At 54.2% G+C, this 11759-nt stretch overlaps 1 protein-coding gene across 2 annotated transcripts in view; it reads right to left on the reverse strand.

Moving 5' to 3' along the window:
* The window catches only part of EFHD1 (EF-hand domain family member D1), a 56444-nt gene extending 45084 nt beyond the window's left edge, over window positions 1-11360 (reverse strand). Inside the window, exons 1-2 of one of the 2 annotated variants that reach the window (XM_078869839.1) lie at window positions 11276-11360; window positions 7462-7609 (exon numbers count right to left, since the gene is read on the reverse strand). In XM_078869839.1, the coding sequence (XP_078725965.1) occupies window positions 7462-7609; window positions 11276-11295 (168 nt within the window). In that variant the 5' untranslated portion in view covers window positions 11296-11360. Of the gene's footprint in view, window positions 1-7461; window positions 7610-11113; window positions 11199-11275 lie in introns of those variants that run through there. The other variant, XM_078869840.1, reaches the window with a different exon arrangement.
* Between the last annotated feature and the right edge of the window lie 399 nt (window positions 11361-11759).

Raw genomic sequence — 11759 nt, forward strand, 5'->3', positions numbered from 1 at the left:
CGCGATGGGGTTTTAAGATTGACGGGAGTAAAACCGCCCGCCGCTGTTGGAGGCCCGTCAACGCCAAGGTCCCGTTCCCCAGGGAGACCCAAGTCTGGGGTCTCTGGCAACCGTGTCTGTGGTGGGGTTGGAGGGGCAGCGGGGTCAAGTGGCCCCATCGCCGTGGTAGGCCCACCCAGAGCAGGATTCGCCACATCCGCCTGCGTCACGGCTGGTTCGTCTGTAGAAGGCACGACAGGCGCGCTTGCAGAGTCAACAGGCAAGGGCAGAGGTGCGTCGGGTGCAACAGACACCGGCAAGGCAACATCAGGGGATGACGCATCCGTCCGCGGGGCCACGTAGGGCTTCAACCTAGACGTATGAACGTACCAGCACCGCGATCCGAACCGAACCCGTGCGGATTGCGGGTTAGGGACTTCAATAAGCTTAACCGGCCCCTGCCATGATTTGTGAAGCTTAGGGGAGGTCCCCGGCCGCACTTGCGGGCAGTGCTGCCATGCCATGTCCCCCACTCGCCAGGGGCATGTACCGGTCGAGCGCCGGGCGCAACGCTCGTTTCGCACCTGAGTCTTGGCAGTAGCCAATCGGGCCCCCTCCCGTGCCTCGGCGACGCGTCGAACAGTGTCCTGAATGTATGCGGGGAGAGGTTTAACAGGACCCTTCGCCCCCGTACCCAGCTGTACTTCCACCGGTGGCACATTCTCGCGGCCGTACATTAGAAAAAATGGAGAATACCCAGTGGACGCATGAGGCGTCATCCGATACGCGGAGAGTACCCCAGGTATATGCAAGTCCCAATCAGCTTGTTTCTCGTCAACCGTGTGACATAGCATGGCCAACAGCGTCCGATTAAGGCGTTCCACCATGCCATCCGTCTGCGGGTGGTAAGGAGACGTACGAACCTTCTTGGTTCCCAGAGCAGCGCACACTTCCGCCAACAATTTTGAAGAAAAATTTCGCCCTTGATCCGTGAGTAGCCTCTCCGGCGCCCCTTTGTCCATCACATATCTAAATAGGAAGGCGTCCGTGATAGACGCCGCTGACTGGTCGGGTAAGGGCCAAGCCATCGGCCAACGGGAAAGATATTCCACCCCGACCAGCAAATATTTATTACCCCTAGCGGATGGCAGGAAAGGTCCCAAAATATCCAGCGCCACCAACTCGTTGATTCGAGACACTTGTATAGACTGCACTGGCGGCACGTAAGGGTTTTTAGGCGGCTTCCGCCGGGCACACTCGGGACATGCCCGAATGTGTCCGACGACATCCGTCGTCATGCCGTGCCAGAAGTAGTCTCACTGCAATGTTAACAAAGTCTTCTGCACCCCGAGATGTAATAAAGTGTCGCCGTGCAGAGTCCGAATAAATTCGTACCGTTACGACGACGGTACTACCAGATGCCAGCGGTCATGCAATCCCTCCCTCCACATGAGCAAACCATCCCAGAGAGCGGCCCCCGGCGTCCCACTGGACAGCAATCTCCCCGCTCCCTTCGCAGCCCGACTCCATAAAGCCCCCAACGAGTCGTCAAGCAATTGTTCGCGAATCCATACCGAGCGCGGCAGGTTCAGAACCCCATCGGCCGGTCCTGGGCACACCGGAGCCCCAGGCACCTCGACAGCTGACACGACAAGCCGAGGGGGTAGCTGAACCGGCGTACACCTATTCGTACCCGACGCGCAAGCGCAAGGGGACCCCTGCGGTAATCTTGAGAGTGCGTCCGCATTCGCGTGACGCGACCCCCTCCGATATTGTATGTCGAAGGAAAATTCCTGCAGGGTCTCCAACCATCGTGCCAGTTGGCCAGATGGTTGCTCAACCCTCAGGGCATATTGCAGAGCCGCATGGTTCGTGCGCACAATAAACGACCGGCCGTAAAGATACGGCCGATATTGGCGGAGAAAATAGACAATAGCCAATAGTTCGCGGCGAGTAACGCAGTAACGGGTTTCTGCCGGGGACAGTACACGGCTACCGTAGGCTACCACGCGTTCTACGCCGCCCTTGGACTGTGACAGAACGGCCCCGATCCCAGTGTCACTAGCGTCCGTATCCAGAATAAAAGGTCGATCAAAATCCGGATAGTCCAATGTCGGCGCCGTCGCCAACCGATCGCGTAGGCCCTCAAACGCCGCTTCCTCCGGCGGACCCCAACTGAACCTTTGACCCTTACCCGTAAGGAGGTGCAAGGGCCTAGCGATCATAGCAAAGTTTGGAACGAACCTGCGATAGTATGAGGCGAACTCCAGGAAGCGACGTACGTCCCCAACCGAGGCCGGGGTTGGCCAGTTGCGGACGCACGCCGTCTTCTCCGGGTCCGTGGCCACCCCGTCCGCACTGACTATGTGTCCCAAATAACGCACGGATCGTTGCAGTAGGTGACACTTTTTCGGTTTGAATTTTAAATTGGCGGAGCGCATCCTAGCAAAAACCGTCTCCAATCTCTGCAAATGTTCGTCAAATGTGCGGCTAAAGACGATGACATCGTCTAAATAAATCAAACATGTCTCCCACTGCAGACCCGTTAACACCAGATCCATCAACCGCTGAAAAGTGGCGGGGGCCGCATTCAAGCCCATCAGAAGGCAATTAAACTGAAACAGTCCCTGCGGCGTACGGAAAGCCGTCTATTCCCTTGAGGACTCGTCGAGGGGAAGCTGCCAGAATCCCAAAGAAAGATCCAGCGTTGAAAAAAACTTCGCCCCAGACAACGCATTGAGGGAATCATCCATACGCGGCAGGGGGTACGCGTCTGCGACGGACACCTTGTTAAATTTTCGAAAATCGACGCAAAATGGCAGTTTCCCATCCTTCTTCTTCACAAGGACTACCGGCGCGCCCCATGGACTGTTAGACGGGGATATTATGTCAGCGGCTAGCATGTCCTCCACTGCACCGCGAACCTGATCCCGCTCCGTCGGGCTCAACCGATGCGAGTTCAACCGAATCGGAGCGGCATACCCCGTATCAATGTGGTGGGAAAGCAGGGAGGTGCGTCCCAAGTCAAAATCATCCGAGCTGAACACGTCGGAATAACTTAGCAACAGCGCGTGAAGCGCGGACCGTTGTTCTCCGGTCAGGGATGAATTCTCCCCGCATAACTCGGCAACCCAACGGTCATCCTGCCCCGTAGGCCCCGAAACCCCCCCTACCATGTCCCGGCGGACCTGGTTGTCATGGGTCGTGAACGCGGTCGTGGCGTGAGCCACAACCGTTCCGGCCCGGACACTGACATTCTCCGCACTCCCATTTAGCACCTGTAAGAACGGGGGCTAGCCCGGCCGGACAATCGTTTGTGCCCCAACCAGCACCGAGCCGCCCGTTATAGCCGTGGATGGCGATAACAGAACCCCCGCCGCTCCCTCAACGCCAGGTACTGGCTTCCGATATCTCAACGGGATAAGCATCTGCGAACCAGGTGGAATGTCAACAGATACTTCGGACAGCGCCTGCACCTGGCAAACAGGGGCAGGCCGGCCCCATGGTAACGGTAGGAACGAAATTTTGCGCCCCCCTGGTAAATCAATGCAGTTTTGATCAACCCGTATTTGAATGGGCATTTTTTCCAGGAAATCAGTCCCCAACAAACAGGGTACCGCGAGGGACCTAGAGATCAAAACGGTCCCTGAAGCCGACAACCCCCCAATGGATATGTTGGCGTCCACCTGGCCCACAATGCCCATACTTCCCCCATTCGCCGCTATGCATGAATCATAAACCACTCGCACTCTACCTGGCGGAATGCCCAAAAGATGGAAAATGACATCCGAAATAATGGTCGCGGACGCACCGGAGTCCACCAAAATACGCACCTCGACCCCCTGAATAGAACCCGGTACCGTGGACGACCCCGTAGCGGCCGCAACCACCCTCCGTGCCAATCGGCGCCATTGCGTCAGCGAGCGACACGGGTCAATCGGAGGCACCTCGTTGTTAACGACACACGGACCGCGCGGCGATGGTGATGCATGAGGTGACAGGCCTTGCCGGGTGTCTGATGCGCACCGACTTGCCTGTCCTGGCGGGTCTTTTCGCGCGACGTCCGTGGTCGAGGCCTCCTGCTGGGGCGGCCCCGGGATGCGAGCCCAACAGTCCCTGGTGAAGTGGCCCTTATGGCCGCAGCGGAAACACTCCACGTCGTTCCGGCGCGCGGCACCCCCTCTGTCCCGACGCTCTCGCGCCGGCGGGCCGGACTTCGGCCCCGTCCCCTCCCGAGCAGGCCACTGGGCGGAGGCGGCCGTCAACTCCTGCGGACCCTTGTCGTCAGGAACGTAGACCGCCTCCTTAGGATCCCACCCTGTAGCACCGCCTTCAACGATGGGGCCCCCCGTCCAGGCCGACACCTGCTTCCAGCGTCGGAAATTAAATTGAGCGTCCAAGCACTTAGCCGCAGCACGGGACGTCAATTTATCATGGCTGCACACCGGCATGGGGATCCCCAGGGCTCTAGACAATTCCAGCATCTTGCCCAACACAAGGGGCTCCAACAAATCCGGCTCCGTCTCGGGGTATGCCGCCATCGACAGTTCCAGAACTGCGCCTCTGAAAACCACCGGCGATTCATCAGGCGCTCGTTGGCGCTGAACAAATCTACGATGGGCATCGTCCGGAGGCTCGTACGCATCCGCCATTTCCTCGAAGACACCCTGTAGCGTCTTCTTCTTGTCGGCCTTGATGGAGCGGAAGAACCGGATGGACTCGTCGTCGAGAAGTGTTGGTAGGACTTCCAGGGCCTCCGCGTCCGTCCATTTGGCGGAGCGTACGGCCGCTTGAAACCGGCAGGCGAATGCGCTCCAATCGCCGCCGATGGAGAATTCTTTGACCGTTGTTAAATGACAGCTGCGGGTTCTTGCTCCGCCGTCCTCCTCCGATGGTGACACGCGCGGCAACGACAAGATGGCGTCACTCCGCAACGTGTGCAAGATGGCGGCTTCCCGCGGCGGAGGGCGCAAGATGGCGGCTTCCCGCCGTTCCTCCTCAGCCACGCCCAAGATGGCGTCTTCGTGCCGCGTGGTCGAGAGGGCTGATGGCGACGGCAAGGCCCCGGCCCGTTGTTCCCCGCCGGGCCTCCCCGAAGTCGTCGCCGGCATCACAAGGACGCACAATTGTGCCAACACCGTCTTCAGCGCCTCCAGTTGCGCCGCCACCTGTCGCCATCCGTCGTCAGCGTCCAGTCGCGCGGATGGGCCCACCAAGGCGGCCACGTCCTGCACGCCCGGAACCCCGCTCGTCCCCGCGCCGCTTTCCTCCTCCATCGTCGGTAGCGCCGCCGCTGGAGGGAGGTCGTCGTCAGAAGATGTTGCAGAAGATGGTGCAGGGACGGTCTTCCTCCTGAGCTGTTTTGACATGCCGTTTCACTTCTGACACCAATGTAATAAAGGACTCTCTCTCAGATGTCGATCTCCGTTGTCCTTTATTGGGTTCGTAGAATCCCGATACCACGGCGTCTCGCTCAGGCCCGCGTCCCTCTCAACGACTTCTCCACAGCCCCTCGGCTGCTCCGATATGCAGTCTCCCTGCTGTTCCGATAGGCAGTCTCCCTGCTGCTCCGCCTTGCAGCCACACCACTGCTCCGCTCTCTAGCTTCACTGCTGCCCCATATACAGCTAGCCTCCCACAGCCGCTAGCTCTCTGCGTCTGACACCGATGGCCAACGATGTCGACGTCTCCCACCGCGTGGCGACCGCGCCACTCTCTCCGTCCTGCCCACTCCGTCTCAACTCCCCCTTCCCCTTCCGGTTCTCTCCCTAAATCCTCTCTCCCACGTGACCCTAACTCCACCCACTCCCCACGTGACCCATACTCCGCCCCCCCTCAATCCTTGCTCGCATTACAAATATATAAACAAAATCAAACTTTGTGGCATGGCTTTTATTTGTGTGGTACGTTTAAGCAAACATTTGGGCTGACATAAACCACACTAAGAGCTGCCTCTCCACATGCTCCCACAGTGGCGAGATTTTAGCTACTTTGCCTGATATGCAGGGTCGTGGGTTCAATCCCCACCCTGACGCCTGCTGTATATTTGGAGTTTGCATGTTCTCCCCGTGGTCGTGTGGTTTTTCGCTCCACATTTAGAAACATGCTTTGAAAATATTTGGCTGCTATACATTTTCACATGATAAGCCACTTCATTGGGCTATAATTTGTGATAGCCAGATTGCTTCTGAAAAAGAGGTAAATAGCTCAGTGGGCCTTATCTGGTAAAATAAAAAGTTTCGTTTTAGTTTATACCCATTTAAGCACCAAACTCAATGGCCATTAAAACATCAAAAGTGAGCTCCTGTTGGAATGAGCGTTGACGTGCGCATGTCCATATTACACATTCTTATGGCAGGGGGGGGGGGAGAGTCTCTCCAAAGGACAACGGCTGTTGACTTCCCCACAAAGTGGTACTTATTTGATCGACCTCGGAAGGACTTTGGGCTGAGTCAGGCGCATCCAACAAGGATTTGAACTCGTAACCTTCCCGATCGTGAGCTGCTCGCTCTGCGACTGAGCCACCTGGCCAGCTAATGGTTGTTTAAGACTTACTCAGATATTGTGGAGGGTGTGAAGCAAAGCGCTATGAATAAACCTCTCCTTAACAGCTTCAACCACAGAGAGTATAGCTTGGAGGGTATGGGCAATAACTGCGAAGATTGACCTGCACCCAACAGCATAGCAATTACATAAGTAAGCATACAATGCACCTACTCCCCAAATATGTCTCAACATGTAAAGCAATTGAGAGTCTTGTTTTCCACATCCCATCAGCCACGGAGCCTTCTGGGAGTGATTTTTTTCAGGCAGCATTGGTTAAACACTAGCCAACCATGGGTCGTATACAATGGCGGAGCCAGGATTTTCAGGTAGGGGGGGGCAACCCCTCCATCAATGAAAAATTATAGGAGTTGTTAGTAAGTAAGGACTTATCCCTTGCTTTTAATTCGACGCGTGTGCAGCGATGGCGCAGCCATCGATCGAGGGTCAAATTCGAACTGTGTGTGATCGGCATCACGCTCGCTGAAGGTATGCCTTCAGGGAAGTCGTATACTGTATACACAAGTGTGCACAATTCTGAGTCACTTATAACTGCTTTGCCGTTACTTATTGCCAATTATGGACTCAGACTATTGTCCTATCATCTCATAGAGTCCCTGGCACGTAATAATATGCTACACAGTGGCCGTGGGGGTCGCAAAATTCCGATTTATTACTAATAAACCCCAATGATCCTACCCCCTCCCACTGGCTCTGCCAGTGATCGTATAAACCCAGATTAATCAGCACTGGTTTAACACTAACCTCCTCTGGACCGTATAAACCCACATTAATCAGCACTGGTTTGACACTCGCCTACTCTGGATCGTATAAACCCATATTAATCAGAAATGGCTTAAACTAGCCTACTATGGACTGTATGGACTCGTATCAAGCACAGTGAGTGGTACTTTAGTCCCCGCACTGCGGAGCACTCACCTCCCGGATGCTGAGCCGCCCATCAAAGTCCTCGTCCACCTCGGCGATCATCTCCTTGAGGCCCAGGTGTGTCTGTGGGGCACCCAGTTTCTCCATCATGCATTTGAGGTCCATGAGGTCCATGTAGCCGTCCTTCCTGGAGTTGTGCCTGCAAGCACAGCGGAGCATCACGCTCATCTATAAATACACGCATTTCATACAGATGTGGGGTCGTTGCAAAAAAGATCGGCGTATAAGATGTCATCATTCACCGCTCATCCCCGTATGCAAGCACGTGGTTAATGGTCGGCTGCCGGATTCGCCCAGCTTCTCTCTCACAAAAGGTTGCTGGGCACACACGGCGATAACAATTACCGGGGTCGCCATTCTGGCCGTTGCCAATACAGAACAAGCCCGGGCGTGTGCATAACTCACAAATAACATTGCCCACCTCTCTCGGCCTGACTATTTTTATTTTTACAGGTAAAGCCCACTGAGCCATACAGCTCTCTTTCAGAAGCGACCTGGCCACAAATGATAGCTCAACGAAGTGGCATATCACGTGGAAATTTATAGCGGCCAAATACTTTAAATACATGTTTCTAAATGTAGAGGAAAAACCGGTTGACCCAGGGAAAAAATCACACGTGGATAAAAATCCATGGAGAGAGCATGCAAACTCCAAATATACACAGCAGACGTCAACGTCGGATTCGAACCCACGACTGCCGATATACCAGGCGAGGTAGTTATCATCTCGCCACCGTGGCACTCCATTACATGAGCGATGAGGGGATGAGGTCAGTGGGAACACCGAAAACTCAACTGAGTGGGGGTTAGCAGGAGGAGGGGTGAAAGGTGATTAGCTGGGAAAGTTTAAAGGGACAAGCAGTGTGTATGTATTTATGTTGACCTTCTTTCGCACCCTACGTAGCCAGCCGCGCTAATCGGAGGTACGGGGGAAGGACAACGAACTAAACAGGAGAGTAAGCAGGAGGATACATTTATCAATCCACCCCTTCCCTGGGGATGGACAATTCAAACCCACAGTCTCAGGGAAAAGCAAATGTATCCACACACCCTTTCCCTGGGGATGACAATTAAAACGTACAGTCCCAGAGAAAAGCAGAGCAGAGCCAATAATTCCATCCCATTCAATGGCACCCTGCAAATAAAGCGCCACTAAAGAATGAATATCGCTCTTCAAAAACATCCAAAGAGCGCGAAGCCACCACCATATTGCTGCAGAGGCGTCTGATTAGCACCCAGCAGTGCATGTATCTACTGCACAACTACTAACTGCTGCTACTGCTGAATCATGTATGTGTCATGTGTGTATCACGTGCGTATTGATTGTCAGCGCATAAGAATGTGGTGACATGAACGTAATGAGTCAACCGAGAGTTGTCTCACCGTGACAAAAAGCACATTCTTCAAGAGACACAAACCCGGCTAATTTGATTGCTTACTTAGCTTGAACTGCACACGTTCGCGTTACGTTCACCTTACGTTACAAGTTGCAACATTCACGTCTCCGTTTTGTTTGCTTTACAGGGAAGTTCAGAATGTGTATATTTCCGAGTTCGCAGGAAATACGCTCGTCAGCCACGCCAGCAATTAGCATTGGCCAGGGAGCGGCGGCCACACGCCCTTGTATAATAAACGCAGGCACGCTCCATCTCCGCTGTGGACGTCCACGTGGTTCAGTTCCCTCAATTTGGCTGCCATGATCAGCCCACTGCTGGATGAAGGCCTCACCTACTGAACATCTGTGAAACTACTGGGCATCTGGGAAAAAAATGCTTCATAGCTCGTCGGATTCCTCCGGTATTAAATAAATATTCATATTATGTGTGCTACAGCTGGTGTTGTTGTTAGGTACCAGCAGTGCCCGATTTAGGCATAAGCTAAGTAGGCTGCAGCGTAGGGCCTCGCATTATGCCCTACCCAAGTCCCGCTTACTTTTCTTTCATCAATTGTGTACCTTCGCTAAACCACGTTTCTCCTCTTTGCGTCTTTCAGTGTAATTACTGATTACATGACAGTACATCATACGCACTGATTACACGAATGCCAGCGTCCTCTTTCCAGCTGCGCGTTCACGACCCGACATCGCCCCTCTGTGATGAAGGAACCACACAGGTTCGGATTCAGCCGGCAGAATATTCTTCGGCTGAAGGAAGTGGTGGGCAAGGTTAAGATAAAGCCGACCCCCCCTCCATAGCGACCCGATGGTGTCACCACCGGTGTGGCGCACGCACTTCGAATCAAAGTGGCTGCGGAGCAATTGCTGCCGCAGCTTGGGGCTGTGTCGCGTCACCTGGGCGGGCAGTCGGCGCAGCGGACGACGGCCGATCCGGGCAGCCACGTGGTATACGATACAACTCCGTCCTCTATTCGTTTCTCCACTCAAGCATACAAACGTCTGTCTTGTTTTACACATTGCATCAGCCACACGGCCTTCTGGGAATGCATCTTTTAAGCAGCAGCAGCATTGCTTTAACACGGGGATCGTCAACCAGAGACGCAATGCGACTCTGGTTGCGACTCTTTAAGGACTGCTTCGTGACGTTTTTTTATGTTTATTCTTGCATCCTTTCCCCGCACCTCCGAGTAGCACGGTTGGCTCCGTACGGTGCGAAAGAAGTTCAACATACATACATTAAGGACCGTCTCGTATTCACATGCATTGCGGCTCTTGAATTTTTTTTTTACTGAATTCGAAAAAATGGCTCTTTGTATTATGGTGGTTGCCGGCGCCTGGTTTAACACAAGCAAACTTTGGCTCGGTTTTGACACTCGGCGTCTTAGCAGGCTGAACGCAGCGCTGGTGAACTTGCCTGGTTTGCCGATAGCCGCTGCGGTCTGCGAAATCACTGCACGGCTCAGGCGCGCAAAGCCGCAGACCCAGCGACGGGACGCGGGTGCGCTTGGAGGCGAGCGCTGCTGCTGGTTTGGACCTATTTCGCCTCTGGCAGGGCGAGATTGCTCGCTCCTCCCTGACCAGCGCGATTTCTCTTCGCCCGTGGCATCGTTTTTTGTGACAAACACAGTAAGCGTAATTCGAGCAGACGATTTGTCGGGAATGTTTTTTTTTTGGGGGGGGGGGGGTGTTTGAGCAGTGGGCTCACCGCGCCGCGCTTCGCTGGATGCACTTTTCCAGGAATGTTAATGAGAGAGTTACGGTCGGGATTTCCTGCGCGGATGCGAGTGTTTTCATAACGGAGTCATTTGCGATAAACACCGCTCGCCGTTTGGGAGTGGCCGAGACCCTAGCCGAACACGGAGTTAAGCGTCGAGCCCGGGCGTCCATCACCAGACAGATAACTCGGCCTCGCAGCCCAACAGCTTTGAACACTTCCAGGAAATCTGCCCAGAGAGCCGTCGAGGTTTGCAAGGCTGCGTGAGTCAGGGCCTTAGTGCGCCCAGTGGGGCTGCAGGTTGCGCGGACCTCCAGTGTACGGGAAGGCGGCCGCATTGGCTCCGTGCTGAGCGTGCAAACACCTCGGCACAACGTTCCGATCGTATCGCCACCATCACCGCCGTTTTTTGCGGGTGAATGTCAAAATCTGCTGCTGTAAAAAGGACACTAAAACCATTGCCATTTTACAGAAACGCGACGGCATTGCAACGTCATTGTCAACAGCCCAGAGCGACATTCATTCAACATTACCGGCCCAATAGTGTTCCTGTTGCTCGCCGATGGTCTAATTTCCATTATTCACGAGCAGGCCCGGACTGGCCCATAGGGGCAGCAGTCCCGGTCGGCCGTTCTGTGTGGGGAAATTGCAAATGCAAAAAAAATGAAAACGTTATATATATATTTTTTTATTACCTCTCGTGTGTACGCTTCATTGCTTATTTGCGCTCTCAGCTGGCATCGAGTCCCAAGATATTCAGCAGACCCAAATTTTACTCTTCGCCGGCCCCATTTGTTTTTTTGACCTAGCCCCAAATGGGCCCAATGAGGATCGTGCGGCAAAATCCCGCTAATGCGTGATCACATCGCAACATCTTAACTACGAGTACTGCGACACAGTTTGTCATCGCACAAAAAACATTTCAATAATTTTTTTTTTAAACCAAAAAATGCTCATAGCCCAAATTTGGACTGGTGTGTTTACAAATGCCCCGGTTGATTTTAGTCCCAGTCCGTCACTGTTCATGAGCCATGATCAATCCACTGCTGGACGAAGGCCTCTCCTCAGGCCACCGTTTAGTTTTTACATTAAACAAAATGACACGAGGGGGGCTCTCCATACCAAAAACAACCCCAGCAGCAGCTCGGTTCTTGTGAGTTGCTGGACACCGGAATCCCA

This window comes from Lampetra fluviatilis, chromosome 28 (assembly GCF_964198595.1).
Source record: "Lampetra fluviatilis chromosome 28, kcLamFluv1.1, whole genome shotgun sequence".
Classification (NCBI taxonomy): Eukaryota; Metazoa; Chordata; class Hyperoartia; order Petromyzontiformes; family Petromyzontidae; genus Lampetra; species Lampetra fluviatilis.